Source organism: Rhododendron vialii, chromosome 3a, assembly GCF_030253575.1.
Source record: "Rhododendron vialii isolate Sample 1 chromosome 3a, ASM3025357v1".
NCBI classification, from domain to species: Eukaryota; Viridiplantae; Streptophyta; class Magnoliopsida; order Ericales; family Ericaceae; genus Rhododendron; species Rhododendron vialii.
In genome coordinates this window covers 88,446-106,238 of record NC_080559.1, presented here as the reverse complement: position 1 = coordinate 106,238, position 17,793 = coordinate 88,446, and the positions used below count along the sequence as shown (strand labels likewise).

General features: G+C 37.8%; 1 protein-coding gene and 2 long non-coding RNA genes across 3 annotated transcripts; 1 reads left to right on the top strand and 2 right to left on the bottom strand.

The window, feature by feature from the left end:
• Window positions 1–421: 421 nt before the first annotated feature.
• On the bottom strand, window positions 422–4,854 carry LOC131319292 (glucan endo-1,3-beta-glucosidase 8-like). The gene is made up of 2 exons (XM_058349482.1): window positions 4,471–4,854; window positions 422–1,728 (listed from the first exon to the last, which is right to left on the bottom strand). The coding sequence occupies exons 1-2, from the start codon at window positions 4,809–4,811 to the stop codon at window positions 627–629; spliced, it is 1,443 nt and encodes a 480-aa protein (XP_058205465.1). The 5' UTR covers window positions 4,812–4,854; the 3' UTR covers window positions 422–626.
• Window positions 4,855–5,143: 289 nt separating this feature from the next.
• LOC131319294 (uncharacterized) lies at window positions 5,144–5,374 on the top strand. Its single transcript, XR_009197939.1, has 2 exons — window positions 5,144–5,197; window positions 5,236–5,374. It is a non-coding gene; the product is annotated as an uncharacterized LOC131319294 (long non-coding RNA).
• Window positions 5,375–10,391: 5,017 nt separating this feature from the next.
• Window positions 10,392–12,489, bottom strand: LOC131319291 (uncharacterized). The gene is made up of 2 exons (XR_009197938.1): window positions 12,247–12,489; window positions 10,392–10,882 (listed from the first exon to the last, which is right to left on the bottom strand). It is a non-coding gene; the product is annotated as an uncharacterized LOC131319291 (long non-coding RNA).
• Between the last annotated feature and the right edge of the window lie 5,304 nt (window positions 12,490–17,793).

The window sequence follows — 17,793 nt, the reverse complement described above, 5'->3', positions numbered from 1 at the left end:
ATTGAACAAACAATCACACACTTACCAGACAATCAAAACTTTTATCTAACTGAGAATTCTTCATGACCTGAAAAGCAGGTTCAATCTAGTATAATTCTCAGCATTATAGCCTGAGGAGTAAAGCATGTTTACTTAGGTATATGTACATACAGGAACCTAGAAGTCCAATTAAGATTTAAGTATTCCAAGCAGTCAATGTTCTAAAAACCGCTAGGCACTAGTAAGGGGGAAAAGGGGCACCTAGTGCCTGGGTGCCGACTAATCGGCCGCCTAGGGCCTAGGTGGGAACTAGGCACCGACTAGTCGGCTGCCTAATCTACCCGTTGGACCACTGAATCGGCCTAGGCAGCCAACTTTTAGAACACTGCAAGCAGTCCAAGGGCTAACAAAGCCATTCTGCATAACCATATGGTGACAACTCTGAATAAACTGTATGATGGGATTATCAATCTCAAACTTCAAATAGAGGAGGAGTTGTGCTCATAAGCTCAAAGAGACAAATGAATTCCCAGTAGCTCATTTAAAGAATCTTTAGGGAAAAAATAACCCAACCAGTGGCCCAAAATACAAAATACTCACAACAGCAAAGTAAAAACAAGTACAGCTTAGTATCTACAGAAACAACTCTATAGCAACACAAGTGCAGATACCGCCAAAATTGCCCAAGCCAGAAGAGAACGCCCCCGGGTAGAAGATGATGCGATTTGAATTGGGAAATTGCAATTTCCTTGTGATATATTTTGTGTAGTCACCATGGCAAGACCTTGGAAATTACAACTCAAGTCGTCTTGATTCTGGACCTGGTAGTACATATTAAATGCATATGAAGCATTTCCATTAGCATCCAAACCATTACAAGAAGACCCGTACCCAAGTGACGTGCAATCTGAGAATGTACAAGCATAATTAATATTATCTGCAAGCTTGCTCAAATCCGTGGCATTTGGATTAAACATGCACCATGTCTTAGGTAAATATTGCACATTCTGTGCAGCCACAAGATACTTGTTTTGACCTTGGCCAGAAAGATCCATAGGGTATTTGGGTTGCCCATCATACCTGAAAATTCCCCAGTGGCGCTCAAAATTCCCAGGAGCAACGCTCTTCGCATCCTCATCAATAAACCCAAACAAGTAAACTTCTATGTATCCTGGCCGAAGTGGGGTTCCCTTGTTAGCTGCAAGTCTTGGCAAAAGACCATTGTAAAACCTGTAAGCATAATTCAAGTTCGCATTCTTATCACCGTCCGTGGGCCACCCAACCTCGCCTACCAAAACAGTCAGGTTTCCAAAACCTGCTGCGTTCAAGGCTGAAACCAAGGTATCAAAGTTGGCATCAAAGACATTGGTATATTGGATACCATTACTATCAACAACAGGAGCACTAACTCCATCAAAGAAAGCATAGTCAACTGGGAAGTTGTCATTGTTGTAGAGACTCAGGAAAGGGTAAATATTTACTGTGAAGGGTGCATTGTTCTGGTTAAGGAATTGGACAATCTGAGTCATGAGTCCACTGATATCTGACCTGAACGTTCCAGCAGATGGGACTGGATTGTTCTGAGGCGATCCATAGACATCAGCATTTAAGGGCACAGTAGCTTTTATGGAGTCTCCAACACCAGCTTCATTCAAGGCATTTTGGATGTTCTGAAGGGCTGGGAAGGTAACATTCAAGAATGAATTGTTGTAGGATTGGAGAAAAGGTTCATTCCCAACTGCTACATACCTGATTCAAAATAGAAGATGAAACTAATACGAATAAGTTAAATTGGGAGATACCAATCACAAAGTTGAGCATTAGTGTCCTAGTAGTGAAAAACGGGCGGTAAAGTTATTGTCTGGAGAAATGAATAGAGACTTCTAAAAAAGTTCCCTGTGAAATCTACCAAGACAACATGATTCCTGTTTTTATGATCTGCTAATTCGGTAACATGATTCTATAACACAACATATCCATCTCTGAAGGACGAACTATTCCACTCTAGATACTTATTAACTGTAGTCTAAGCAACAGCACTGTCAATAAAATTCAGGATGTACAAGTTGAATTCAACCACAGTTGCAAGTTCTTCTCTGGTTAAAATCATGACTAACAGGATTCAACAAATTGAAAAACTAGAAATCATGCCAACAGGAACAAATGTCTTCGTGACAACCCTTCCAATGAATGTTATTGTACATGCCACGAGTCCCTAAAAAAAGAACTCTGGCACATGCCCTTTCAACCACTAAGAAGTTGTCTCCAACTAAGAAACATGAGGATGTTCACAACATTTCCGCTAAAATTGACAGTAAACATCCAGTCCACAGCTGATCTGGGCTGACATATAAGGTATGTAGTCAAAGTTATATTCCTTAGAGAAAGAACAATTAACATTTCATTATCAAAGCTGCCTGGTAGTATTAAGAAGCAATCCAAAATTTCCAAACAAACCATACCTGTTTTGTCATCTTTGCAAAGTTCAAAAGGAAAAAATTTAATTGGCTAAAGTTAATGCTAATTAGATTTGATGGAGCAATCAATTCTTGTCAACCAGCCATATTGGTTCTTTTGCCAATACAATGTTCACCAGGGAAGAAACGTAACTGAATGAATGTAACTCTTCCCTTCACTTCCAGGGATACACCAAGACCAAAAGACTAGGAGAAGGAAAACAACTTTACTCAAGTGTACCACTTGGAAACAAAAGAGAAAGAAGGGAAACTATGAGTGTGATAATCCACAAAACTATCCATCCGTCCTTAGAAACTACACTGCAATACAATGGTTAGCAATTGCTCCTCAACAAGGGTAGAAGGAAAGGCATCTATCTATGTATCTATCTATCTATACTCAGTAAGTATGCACTACTACGTAAATGTAAGCCAAACGATACTTCCTCTTTTTTCTGAAAAAAGAAATCACACAATTCCGCAACAGCCCCTTCCTTTCTCCCTTGAATTGACAAAAATAACGCTCAAACTTTCCCTGAAACATAAAGAGGTTTGGTATCTTGGCATAGAAAAGGTAAAAAATGATGATTAAAAGGTCGAAAAGGTAAATAATGCTTGATCTAGCATCGCTTGTATTTTTTCAAGCGAAAAATAATTCCATTTATATTAATATTACAGAAAGTTCTAAAATGAAAAATGAGATGAAAAAATGGGCCAACTTAGATAAGTGGGAAAGGGAATGCTTTCGAGAATGTTTTAAAACCCGGTTTTAGAAAAATGAGATGAAAAATGGGCCAACTTAGATAAGTGGGAAAGGGAACCCGGTTTTAGAAAAATGAGATGAAAAAATGGGCCAACTTAGATAAGTGGGAAAGGGAATGCTTTCGAGAATGTTTTAAAACCCGGACAGGACTAGCCGGTCCAGGACTAGCCGGTCCAACCGGTTGGACCGTCGACCAGTCCCTCCTCCGGTTCAGTTACACCCAAAAACCGTCTTAATATAAAAACCAAAAAACCGGCTTTAATTGAGAGAACCATTCTGAACCAGCGGTTAAACCGCCGGACCGTTGAACCGGAAACGGGTCAATTGACCCAGACCGGAATTTTTTTAACTAATTTACAAGCCAACTCAGGGCCATTATCCTCACGCACCAGCTGAAGCGTAGAAAATTAGGTGGGAGATGCTTTCACACTCCTCAAGTACGTAAAAATTGTACAAAGGAACCTTTTTATACATGAAGGATGTACCAAAGAGGACTTAATCCCACCGATGTGGGACTGGAACAACTCAACAGAAGTGCAAAGGAGCCGTTTTATACATGAAGGATGTATCAAGAGTTCTAAATCCCACCAATGTGGGAGTGGAACAAAAGCTTTCTAAGCATGAATGTATTTATATATGCTACGTACAAAGAAAACTTACCTCGAAAGTACCCCGAAAACAGTAATCAATAGTTGAGAATCACTTTGATGATTGGGTTACACATATCAAAGTGAACCTCAACCATTGATTGCTGTTTTCGGGGTACTTTCGGGATAAATTTTCTTTGTCCCTAGCATTTCTGAGTTACTGCAGGCTTAATATCCTCTGAAACACTTTGGGATGGGCCAAAGTTGAACGCATCATCCCATTTAATGCACATTGGAAGATGGATATCACAATTAAGGCAGCCAATAAGAAACCCACTTCATTGCTCAGATCTCCGAGTGTAAAAGTAACAGAAGCGGCTTCATTATGGCATTAACATTTAATTTCCCCTGAATCAAGAAAGGCTTATTGCCTTAGCGAAACATAATAAAATTATCGAAATAGAGTTCTTTCACTAACAACTTGAATAATTCAATCATCTGAAATCAAACTTTATGCAGGGCGTGATGAAAAATTTCCTGTAAGTTGAGCAATTTAAATTCTCCAAAGAATCAAACCTTATGCAGGTGTAAAACAAATAGTAATCATAATAGTTCAACAACTGAATGAACAATTGAATTGAAGGACAGCATGGAATGGAGAGGGAGGGAGGGAGAAAAAACTCACTTGATGTTAACACCTCCATTGAAATTATAACGGGAGATGTTGTGCTGCACCCACTGCTTAGCGCGCTTGTAATCAGTCATGGCGGCGAGCTGATCATTAGGTATGGCAACCATAACCTCAATGTTTGATCCAGTAAGAGCACTCATGGTGTACTGAGCCGCATCAAACAGCTTCACCTTCTGAATTCCATTGTCCGTCAACATCTGAACCACTACTTTAGGTGGCAATTGGTGGGTTGCTTGGGTACCCCAGTTCACACCTAGCCCCTCTACCCCCCCAAGTAAACCACCCCCCATTTGACCCACAACCAATAAACACAGCCAAACCCACACATCCGACATTTTCCCAGCCAAAAGAGAAGCAAGTGAAATGGGTTGTTTTTTCCTATATATATCAAGCTAATAAGTGAAGTAATTTTGTGAGAAAATAAAATAAAATAAAATAACTTGTTGGTTCCAGGGAAGTTGAAGAAAAAGGTTGGTTATGCCTGCCTCTTTTGGGTTCTGTAGTAAAAGGGGTGTGTTTTTTGGGAGGTGGTTGATGGGTATGAGCGAAAACCCAGGGATATTTCCCACGAAGAGATGAGATCGTGTAGAGAAAAGTAAGTAGTACTATGTATATAGTAGTGGGTTAGGGGGAATCCCTAATAAATCTCACCCCACCAGTACCAAATCCAAAGGGCATAAAGGTTATTACCCCCTTAACGGACGAGCTGAAACACGTTCTTGTCGACACACACACACACTCACACTCACACACAGAGAGAGAGAGAGAGAGAGAGAGAGAGCGCGGAAGTGGTAGTTGTAAAATCCTAGAGCCAGAGGCGGTGAAACGGATAGATTCAGGAAATAGATACGGGACTATTGGAATCCAACAGAAATTGAGAATAAGAAAGATGGATGGATATATATTTGTAGACAGATGAGTTGAAGATTAAAGGGGACAAGTTTTCGGAAAAAAGAGAAATTCAAATGAAGGGAAAGAAACCGAACCAGTGAATGAATCCGAAATAGAACACCTGCTAATCTGCAAAGAAATACGGAGTACCCCAGGGGAAAGAAGCAAAGTAAAGGTTAGGAATGAAAAACCCGAGGAATGGAGTAAATATATATATATATATATATCTAAATACTAGTAGTACAGTAGTAGAAGAAGTATGAATGACGAAAACTTTCTGAAAGAGGGGAACTCAACCCAATAAACAGTAGTGTGTCTTCTGCGGGTGGGATAGTAGAGGAGGAGGTGGTAGAGACTGGGGTGGGGTTGATCACCAACGGCTATAATTGAACACAACTTAAATATTGATGAGAGACAAATTGAATTGAAAAAACCGAGTCCCAGAACGCATCCCCCAATTATAAACTAAATTACTAGGAGTATTCGCAAATACCAAGAGGAAAACTCAAACCGAGGAGCCAAGTATAGGAAAAGCTACCTTCCCTTTGCTCCGTTTTGAAAGGAATTCGATCCCCTTTTTTGAGGTGGGCTCCTTGTCTGGGATATTATAGAAAGTGGAAAGTGGCGTTTCACAAAAAACAGAAACAGACATGAGACATCTCTCTCGGGAAAAGGGGAAAAAAAAAAAAACCAATTCTTTTGATTTTATTTTTACTATAAAATAGTTATTTCTTAAAATATTTGGATAAAAGCAAAATCTTTTTACTTTTTCGATAAATCACAAATTGTCTATAACTTTAGACTAAATAGTTATATTAATTTCACTAACAATCAAATCTAGATTAACATAGAAAATAGTTAATAATCTCCCAACATTAATAAAGTAACTAGCAAAAATAAGTTTAAATATTACTGTAATCCATTAAATTTATTGACTTGTGAACTTCAATGTTGAAAGTCAGCTTATCCCCAATTAAATTGGTTGCCAATGTAGCTATTGATTTGAAAAGAAGTACAGTACGTTACTTAATTTTAATCCATTAGAAATACATAATGCATATATGAAGAGAATATAAAACCATTATGATTCGATTTTCCCTAATTTAACCGTACATGGTTCATAAGTAGAACTAATAATCGAACAAAAAGTTGTACATTTTAATTAGTATTTCAGAAGCATAACAGGACCACTTATGCTAAAATCAAAAACAGAAGAACGATTGGATCCAATTTGAATTGGGATTTAATTAATGGAGTACTACTAGTGTTTTTCTTCTCTGACATTTAATTGAACACCCTACGCCAGATACCACTGAGGGGACTACAGTTCCAGATACAGCCGGAGAAACGTTGATTGATAGTTTAGTACTAATAAAAGTATCTCTAATCCATCTCTAAAATGCTAAAATAGATAATGAATGTGACATATTAAAAAAAAATTATAATTTATTTTTATTTTTAAAATTTTATGAGAAAATTTAGAAGGGACCAATTATACTTTTTATTAGATTTTTTTTTTTTTTGATCCGCCTTTTTATTAGATATATTTGCGTCTCTCATTTTAACGTTGTGAGGACGTGGGTTGAAGATGTTCCGTCGACATAAATACTACTGTATATAGTACTCACTACTCCTACGAAATTCTGTAGGGAGGCCGTGCTTTAATTTCAAATTTGAGGATAACGTGGCTCCCACTTCTCTCGTCTCCTTTCCTGTCCTTTTTTTGAACCCTCGATACGATACGACACCTATAGTCACGTTTCTTCCTTCTCCACAAAGCTTGTTCCACGTGTACTTCAATTTCTCACACTTTCTTTCTGGAGAGTGGAGGGGTTCCGTCCACCGTCAGAGGTGCTGATAAGGTCGGTAGCCAAAAGTTTTTTTTTCTTACACTTTAAAATGTCCTTGGCAGAGTCGGCATACTTTCTCTTATTTAGAGCATGTACACCAGTGAAATGTATTTTATCTGTTCAATAATTTATTTTTTTTATTTTATCTACTCAAATTTCTTTCAATTTCACACTAATCATCTCTATTATATCTTTTTATCCTTATAAAATAGGAAACCGATAATGTCACGAGCATTTCTTTTCCTGCCACGACCATTTAATGCACTCAAGATCAAAGTGACTATTTTGTCCTCTTTGGTCAAAAGCTGGGCCTTAGAAATCCTAAACAAAACTCGTCCTTCTCCTTGTTCCATTTTCTTCTTGCTTTACAGTGTTCTAACTTTTAACTTTTTTTAAAATTTTGTTTCTCTCTTTATTATAATGCTTTACTTTTGTTAATTTTTTTGAAATTGAAAAATACAGTACGACACAAAATTGAAAAAAATAGGATCTAGAAAAGCCATCTGTTTATTTTTTACCTCTGCTGATGTTGTTGCTCTTAGGCTATGTTTCCGCTAGAAAAAAAAAAAAGGAAAAAACCTTTTGCGTTTTTTTTTAAATCTCATTCACGCTAATCATCTCGTAGGAATAGTTTAAGTATTTTACTATTTCGTTCACTTTAACAAAAAAATTGTCACAAATTTTTTTTTGCTACAGTTAGCTCTATTTACAAACTCATTTACAATTTATTCACTGCCAGAAATAACTTGACATGCACTTCTTAACAACTAATTCACTACTGAAAACATCTAATAACTTGATACAAAAATTTTCTCAAAACTTATTCATTAAAGTACTTTTTAGGCCCAAGGGAAAATTTGTCAATGTGGTGAGCATCACTAAAAATTAAACAAAAATGCTAGAAACACAACGTACGGACGCACAACAACTCACACAACCGCTGACGTCGGCTCTTTCTCCTTCCTCCCCTTCTCACGATCAAAAACCCAGCGTTGAAAAAACCCAGAGAGGGGCTCCCACCACCGGCAACCACCACAACCCAACCCAGCGCTCCACCACCGCCGGCTACAGCCACCATCGGCTTCTGAGCTCTCTGACGTTGTTACCTCTACCACGAAGGTCTCTCTCTCTCTCCTTGTTTCAGATAGATAGATTGCCCCCACTATTTCCTCCTCATCCTCGTCAATTAGAGGGTGTCAATTTGAGAAACCCTAAGCTGATGTGCTGCAAAAAAAAAAAAAAACTATTTCGAAAATTTGAGAAACCCCTGATTTGAAAATGTGAGAAACCCTAAATTGGAATGCTTGTGATGCTTTGATAATCTGATTTGTTAACCCCAGAATAGTCGTTTAATGTGTTGGTAATCTTTGTAAATTGATACCATTTTGTGCGTCTATATGAATGGTTTGCAAGAACTTGTACATTTAGTTAATCAACCACCAAACCACAGATAGTGGCTTTTGGTATTGGTTCTCTTTAGGATTTTGGTTGTTCTAAGGAAGAATTTTTGTTGTTTGTGGCATGTTTTTGAACTGAATCTTTAAGGAGAGATAAATCTGAATTGGGTTTCATTACTGATTCCCTAAATAGTCAAGTTCAAGACCTTAAGGGTAACATTATTGATTCCCCAAAGTTCACAATCATACTTGCTTTTGACTTTTCTATTAACTCTTTTGCTCCTTTAATTTGCAAAGGCACTAGAATCTTTCACTTGCTTTTAACTTTTCTATTAACTCCTTTGCTCCTTTAATTTGCAAAGGCACTAAAATCTTTAATTGACTGGTAGACTAATTGGTGGTGGAGTTTCAATAAAGAGAAGATTGCATTGTGGGTGATTGTGGTTTCTAGTAAGTATGATCTGTGTGATGGAGCTTGGCTACCCCATCTTCCAAGTAGGAAATCATCCAACTTATGGAAAAGAATTTGTTCAGTAGGTAATTTGGGTGCTGATATGGGTGATTGTATTATTCAAGATTTCATTTTCAAGGTTTATTCTGGTACTTCTATCAAATTTTTGGAACAGATGTGACTGGGAGAGGATTCTTTGCAAGCTGTATTCCCAAGATTATAGAAGCTCTCCACCCAAAAAGATGCAATGATAGCAGATATGGTGGATAACCAAAACCAAGGACAGTGGAAGTTTCAGTTCAGGAGAAAGTTTGGAAGGGCTAAGAGGGTTTCGAATAAATGAAAATGCTGAAGTTGTGCTAAAAGTGAAATCTTCTCTGCTGTGTTTGCTGGGCATACATCCTGCAATTTTGATGAATCTTCTTTGATACCACTTTCTAACTCCCAAACTTGGAGGGCTAAGAGGCTAGAAGTTCCTGTTTTGGCTACAGTTATTGCATTCTGCTAGTTCTAAGGCTCTGCAATGATAATGTCCATTCTCTGTCATATGCTGTGAATGGAGTTACTCAAGCGCTGCCAAGACTTAGTTCAATTGCTGCTGATATGTATCCTGAGGAGTGGCTAATTGTGTCCGTTTATGTAGAAAGTTGTAATGGTTATGGGCTCATTCAATTTTACCATTGGATGTAATTTTCTTTTCTTTTGTTTCCTTTCCTTGGCCTTTTACTATGCCTTATCCTCTGTCGCTAGTATTTGGTCTCGTCTCGATGTACCCTTTGTCGAGTTTTTAATAAAATCTTGTTGCCGATCAAGCAACTTATATTGCCATTGCTTGGTTCATTTACTTGATATTGTGCTTCTGTTCCAATATATATGCAAATGTAAAAGATGCCAAACTCTGAGCATGCAGTTTATGACATGCCAAACTATGAGCATGTAGAATGAGAAATGCCCGGCGTGGGCTTGTGCGTAAGCTGATGTTGTTCTTGTTGTTACTGATTGAGACGCGAGACGTTGGGCTAGGACCAAAAACAAGGCAGACTCTGTCAAATTTTTTCCAAAACCTACCTTTGTGATTAGTTTTGACATTATACCATATCTATGTTCATCTCCAACTTTATGCCCAACCGGAACAAGTTTGAACCAATTTATGGAAATGGACTTAGACAAGTACGTTCTGGAAAAAATTTGGCAGAGTCTCCCCTATTTTTTGGTCTTAACCCGATGTCTCGCGTCTCAGTCAGTACAGCAATAACAACAACAGGTTACCCACAAGCCCACGTCGAACATTTCTTATTCTAAATCACCATTCACAAGTCACCTTCATAGCCAAAAAACAATTGCCAAATTATCCATTCACAACAAAAACCATAAAGCAATATAGTCACACAAATAGGCTACAATCGAAGTTAGGATTCAAAAAACTCAAACTTGTTACTACAACTTGATATTTCAACAAATTACAACTTCATATTCCAAATTACAACAAATATTTGATCATAGCTTCAATCTCTTTCATCCAATTTTCCAACCAAAAACCCTTCTTTTGTTGCTCCAAGTATCTGTATATGGGGAAAATGGGTCCCAGTTTTTATGTTGAGCTGCATTTTAAGTCATTGCCAATGGAAGCGGCAGAGGAAGAGAGAGTGGAGGCTCTCCCTGTGCATGAGAAGCCGGCATTGGAACTGGTGATGTTTCAGCTAGGGCGATCTCTTCTTGGGTAGGACGATCTCTTTGCAGCAACAGGTGATGTTTTAGCCAGCATTCGAGATCCCTTCACAGCTTCAGCTCCACCCTCGACCTTCAAATCATAATACCTGAATGGTAGGCCATCAGAAATTTGGTTCTTGGTAAACAAATGAAGAATGCACAAATGACAAGTAGGTCTTTCAGAACTTGTTTTCGTATCCATTTCTCAGCTGCCAATGGTATAGCCAGTGGGATTCGAATGCACATCAACATTTGAATTATGGTCATTGTAGAATATCAGGAAAATGGTTCATTGAAAACTTTTAGAGAAAAATAGATTAGCCATTGCCTCCACTGATAAAGCTCATCAGCTTTTGGCCAATAAAGAATTACAGTTCTACTATGAAATTTGTGTAACACATAAATGTGCTCATTGTAGAATTACATTTTGGTCGCTGCAGCTTTTTCCAAACAAAAACTTTTTCTGCTTACAATTTGGTGATAGTATTGCTTCGCACTTAGATTACAAAAAAAATTACTTCTCTTTTATGCATAAAAATTGGCTGTGTAGACTTTACTTCTTGAAGAAAGAGAGCATTACGAGTCTACCAGCAAATTTTTCATCACAAAATGCATATAAAGCTGAACTATATGATGACCGCACAAGAAATTAGAAAAAAAACGGGATTATCTCTTGACAGCCCATCTATAGCACTTGAAATGCTAAAGCAAAACAGCTAGTGAAGGTCAATTTGGTCGATAATAGCACGGTGATTGTTTCTCCCTTACAAACATTACTACTTAAGAAAGGGACGGATTTCCATCCTCTTGGGTGCGAGATTGGTCTCGTTGCAAGTCGAATTCCATTACTTCTATGGAACAAATTTATGGTAAGACTTGTAAATGCATGTTAGACAGCTGAGTCATAATTTCATTACTTCTATGGAACTACCTTGATCCGTTAACTGAACCATAGTACATACTTATTGCAGCTTATTTCTCTCCTGGGTACAAAGTTTGTGGGTTCATAATTACAGGTGAGATCTATTCCTTTTTACTGCGCAAAAACTTGAGAAATACCCAAGCACAGTCTTCAACCATATCTCGATATTTAACAGCCATCCAAAGTATAAACTCTTTCACTACCAGAAAAAATAAAACTTTAATTTTCGAATTGAAGCCCTAATTTTCGAATTGGGGTTTTTTTTTCAGCAACTCAATTAAGGATACTAAGGCCCCGTTCCGGAACGTAAAATAAGTACTTATTTTTTAAGAAGGTAATTTCAAGCTCAAAAATAATGTATTTATGCAAATAATTTTCCTACCAATATGGATCTTATTTAATAGATCTCATCACGATCTTTAATACGGTGCAAAAAAAAAATTATTTTTCATTTACATTATTTTTGAGTTTGAAAATGTGAAATAAGCTGCTTATTTTTTAAAAAGATTTCTGGAACGGGGCCTAATTGAAACAAGGAGAGAGAGAGACCTTCGTGGTGGGGCAAAGTCAGACTGCCCAGAAGTCGGTAGTGGTGGCGTTCGCCGGCGGTGGGGAGCGCTGGGGTTGGGTTCTGTTGGTGGAGGTGGGAAGCGTGGTCACCGGTGGAGGTGGGAAGCGTCGTCGCCGGTGGTGGGAGCCCCCCTCTCTCTGATCGGTGGTGGTGGCAGTCGCCCTTTTCTCTCTTCTCTGGAATTTTTGAGCGTCGAAGTGGGGTGGGGAGGGAAGGGAAAGGGGAAACCAGGAAAGAACGAGGTGATTTTTTTTTTTTAATAATCAAGACGACGTCATTTTGATGATGACGTCAGCGGTTGTGTGAGTTGTTGTGTGTCTAGCATTTTCCAAATTGAAAAAATTGTAACCTTGCACTTGATTGCAATTTTTAGGGTAAATTTACCCCAAAAAATTGAGATTGTAACCTTTTCAAGTGAACGTGTTTTTTAGAGGCGATTGGAAAGAAACTTCTTAAGAATTACGCATTATAAAACAACTTAATTATGAGAAAGTTCTGTGTTTGCTTGTGATTATTACGTTTTTGCAAAAAAGAAAAAGAAAAAGTTCACATTTATTTCTTTCAAAATTGGGTTGTTTGGACCGACTACCACTGCATGCATATATGTGTTGATGCCCATTCACATGGGATGCACTCCATCACTTAGTTTGAGCGAACATGTGAAAGATCAAAGATGGAAGAACTATTTTGACGGGAGCACTTGTAGCATGTGCAAACTCTATCATGAAGGAATGTGAAATTTCTTCAGAGTTCACCGATAGAAACTGTTCATACATATATATACATATATATATATATATATTATAATTTCTCGAGGGGAAAATCTTCAATACACATCCCTTTAAGGTTTGTACCATATGCACCTATTGTGTGGTTCACATTGTGCCACCTCATAAAAAATTACTTGTAGGACCGGTCATTCATAACATTTTATTTCGTATCGTAACTTTTATACTAAAAATTCGTAACATTTTGGGATTCATTGCATTTTGGTGTATTTTAATAAGGGTGCATATAATACACACCCAAATAAGGGGTGTGTATTGTAGCACTTCTCTTTCGAGTTGATTGTTCTTGAAAATCACATCTTTGGATATTGATAGTTACAACTTATGCATGATATCATGCACATTGAAAAAAGATTAAATTAGGGTGTTGATAATGCCAAAACTTTTTTTGTTCCTGTCAAAATCATTTTTGTTTCTGTCAAAACTTTTTCATTACATAACTTAATTGTCCTCCACTATACCATTTGCTTTACCAAAGTGCCCCTTCAAATATGTAGGGGTTCGATTTGGAGGGACCTTGACCTGGATTAGTACTCCTCTTCCGTTGCTCCGTTCACCTGCCTCTGAACCTGCAACAAGTCACTAGGGCTAGTATAACCCAGTGACCCTCCGACGATCGAGTTAGATGTAAGGAGAGAGGTTTAGGTCTAGGGTTAGGAAAGAACGGCATACCTCTCAAAGATGAGTATCCCCTTGTATTTATAGACCTAGGTTTGCTTGGCTTCCAAGCTAGCGCGTGAAGGATACGCTCGGGTAACCGCCTCGGATGACATCACAGATGACGGATTGGATAAGACAGTTACGGAGCACATGGCCAGACCTGACCCAGATGATTTTTTCCGCCACGTGTCGCTCTTGGTCTCCTCCTGCTATGCTACATTCTTTAAAGAGATCTTAACGGAATGCACACTTCGGTAATTAATCGAAGTGTCAACAGGAGACTTGATGCTAAGCGAGTAAATAGAAGGATATACACTGTCCGCCAGTACAATCCTATAGGCCGTGCCGATATGAGATCTCGGTTAATAGGTTTCGGCTAGATTACCGAGGCAATGACCGACGCCCACACAAAATACATAGGATTATTTTGTCGTTCTGTTCGAGTCTCCTACTCTAAACCTATCAGAGCTTGAACTGAGAGAGAGGGGATGCTTACAGAGCTTGGCTTTGAGTTTCTCTTTGTATTCCCCAACAAATCTATTGCTCTATTTCTTTAATAAACAAAACCATGGCCGAGTTGCAATTTAATAGTATCTCCCCAATGTCGATCAAGTTAAGCAGTGAATACAAATTTAGTTTACAGATTGAAACATTGAACTGAATCAATAAACATCTTCACTGCATTTGAAAGGCTGAGTTGTGGTTGTTGAAGGCTGGATGGAGAGTTCTAGGTGTTGAATCTGCGGTTTAGTGGGTGTAATTGAATGCTAGCTATACGGGTCAATTTGATTATTGTTTTTTGGGGGTTTGGGTGGTGGACAGGGCTGTTGGGGAGCCAAGAGGTGACGCTGGTGGTGCGGGGTCAGGGGAGGCGGTGGCAGGTGGTTGCCGGAGACAGTTGCTTTGCACTTGTACGATTTCGAGGGGAATTTTGGTAAAATCAGTGGTGTAGTAGAAGGGCAATTAAGTCATGCAAAAAAAGATAAAGTTTGAGTTTTGGCAGGAACAAAAAGAATTTTGACAGGAACAAAAAAAAATTTGACATTATCATTTGCCTAAAATTAAATGATTACTTCCTATTCAATAAAAAGTAAATAAAAATGGAATGATTAGTGCATATTCATCAAATTCCTATCAAGGGCTACTCGATTTGTTAATCTTTTGCCTAACTATCCACTTTTACATAAAGTTTTTTTTTTTTTTCTAACGAAAGAAATTTCAAACTCAAATATAATGAAAATGAAAAATATTTTTCAAAATTTTTTGCACCGTTTAAAAGATCTTAATGAGATCTATCAAACAAGATCCATATTGGTAGGAAAATTATTTGCATAAACACATAATTTTTGAGTTTGAAATTGGCTTCTTTTTCAAAAAATTCTTTTTTCCAAAAACCGGAACACCCCCTAACTCGTCAATTCCACCGAAATGTGAGGTTCTAACGATACTCCATCAATCGTAGTAAAATAAAGCTTGGATGGACCTATACTAATATATAAGGGGACACATGCGCGCATAGTGGACTATTTGGACAGAAACTTATTAGGCCATCCACAGTGGTATAATCAAAAAAGGATAATCAAAAGTTAACACATCAGTTTTTAATTATTCACTTAAAAGGTTTTTAAGCTTAATAATGTTAAGCTTCACTATGGTCACTTCTAGTCAATAACCAAAATATGAGGTTCACTATAATTTCACTCTCTATCCCCCTCTATTTTCCGTCATTCACTTCCCTCCATTTACGTTTGTTATGGGTTAAAATATATCGATTATCTTTCTTAATTTTGAGAAAAACAAATCGGTGAGTGAAACACCTTTATCCAGCAACGATGAGTTGAATTGTAGATGATCAAGAGATATGAGTTTCACTTCTGAAGGAAAAGAAAGAGAAATAGTTTGTGGGTGAAGTGAAAAAGACATAGAGTAGGCGAAGAAACTTAGCTACATAAAAATTTTATTCTTCAATTTTATTTTTTTTATCAAAAAAAAAAGAGTAGGCGAAGAAGAGAAAAAGAAAATACCACTTGAAACACGTGTGTATACAAATTTTGAAATTAGTTAACTTATGTGGTGTAGGGTTCACAAATTTTGATTATTGAAAAATGTTGCTAATTTTGGTTATCCAAAGCCTAAAATTTGATTATTTCTAAGGATGTTGCTAAGTTTGATTATACCATTGTGAGCGATCTTTTGCAACAACATTGTTAACTTTAAAACAATTGGCATTTGATTATACCACTGTGGATGACCTTAGACCATTAAAACAGCTGCTTTCCTTTGCCACATCGCGATTGCATGCAACTCGGCCTTTTTGCCTTGTTCCTGGCGCTCTCTTTGGCTTTAATATATTGCCTCATATTAATTCATCGCGCGGCTGTTGATTTTGTCACTCCTTTTTTTGTTAACGTTATTCTCCTATAAGTTTATTTTTGATGCAAAAATACACTTGTAAGGAAGTGGCGTTAACAAAAAATAGAGTAGCAAAATCATTTCCCTAATCCATTCGCTTATATTATGTGTGTGGTTTTCATGGCAAGAAACCGTGCGGTCCAAAATTCGTAAGCTTTATGGCTGCCCCCTAATCATATATATAGGGACCCGATGACCTCCTCATAGCCACCAATTTATAATGCCCATCTTCCATTGCCATCATCATTCATCTAAATACGAGTGCGCGCGTTACATAATTACTCCATTTAAGTACCAAAATTACACACAATCTCCCTTTTTCTTTCAAAGGAAAAAAATGTCACGTTCAGTGCGAAGCCTATAGAAGCAAGGGCATGGAAGCAGCAGTAACATATGGCCGTTCAAAAACAAAGTAGTAACATATGAAAATTCAAATGTGTATCAGCTTCCAGGGTTAGTCCGATTGGTGGTGGGTTTGCTCCACACAAAATTGATTATGGTTCAATTCTTGAGGTCAAGCCGCAATGAATGAAGTACTCCAATTTCTCGTGAATTTTCTTGTCCTGACGTGAATGACCTACCTTTAATCGGACCGAATAAGAAATTAGTTGAGGTGGCCGTAAACTGGCTCGAACACTTTAACTGTCGAACAAAAAAAATCACACGTGTATCAAATCATCTTGAGTGTGTGTCCATGTAATATGCAACTAGTTACCCTAGGCTATAGTAAAATGATATTTATTTGAGATTAAATTCCTTCTATCGGCGACGGAAACTATGAGTTTTCCACTATCATTATTTTGGGCTCTACAGTGCGTTAATTAATTGCCGCTCTGAACTGTTCATTTTGTAAGGCTTGCAGAGTAGTATTTTCATTCAAAAAATCAGTTTCACCAGACATCGATAGGTGTGTCAAAATTTAAATTTTGGTTTACAACGAATGGTCATGGACATTTCAACTTGACAGGATCAAACCGTCCATTTTATAAACTAAAGTTCAACTTTTGATTGATCTATCGATATGCAATCAAGTTGATTTTTTGCATAAATATACTACACTATGGGTCTTACAAGATGAACAATTCGACTTATAACAATAAACGCATGATGGGGTTCATAATAGGCGACGGTGAAAAATTCACAGTTTCCAGCGCCGGCAAAAAGAATTAAATCTCAATTTGTTACTCCCTTCGTCTCTAAATAAGTGTTCGGCGCGCAAAACTAGGTCTTTAAAAAGATGCATTTGTCTTGATAAAAAAATTAATTTTTTTCACAAATCGATAGATATATAGCAATGAGTTCTATTAGATTGTGAAAAAAAATTAAATTTTTTAATAAAAATATGCATGTTTTGTAAAGCTTAGTTTTGCGCGCCGTACACTTATTTAGGGACGGAGGGAGTATTACATTACATCAATTGTCCCATTTCTAACTTGCATTCATTGCCTACATGAAATGAATGGTGTGTGAGTGCCCCTCTCTCTGAACTTTTCTCATTTTAGGTTTTTTTTTTTTTTTTTTTTTTTGGGGGGGGGGGGCGCCACACTCCTCATCTACACCTCCCCCTTCCTCCGGCCTCCCTCTTTTTCACCTCCTAGCATTGTCGTGCTCCACTTGCGCCTCCCCTCCTTCTCCACCCTCCGCCTCCCCTCCTTCTCCACCCTC

Bases quoted from the DNA above. Each gene is read 5' to 3' on its own strand.
- LOC131319292 (XM_058349482.1), bottom strand. From the start codon at position 4,811: ATGTCGGATGTGTGGGTTTGGCTGTGTTTATTGGTTGTGGGTCAAATG. The intron at 1,729-4,470 runs GTGAGTTTTTTC...ATTTTGAATCAG, and splicing joins AATGGAGGTGTTAACATCAA to GTATGTAGCAGTTGGGAATG.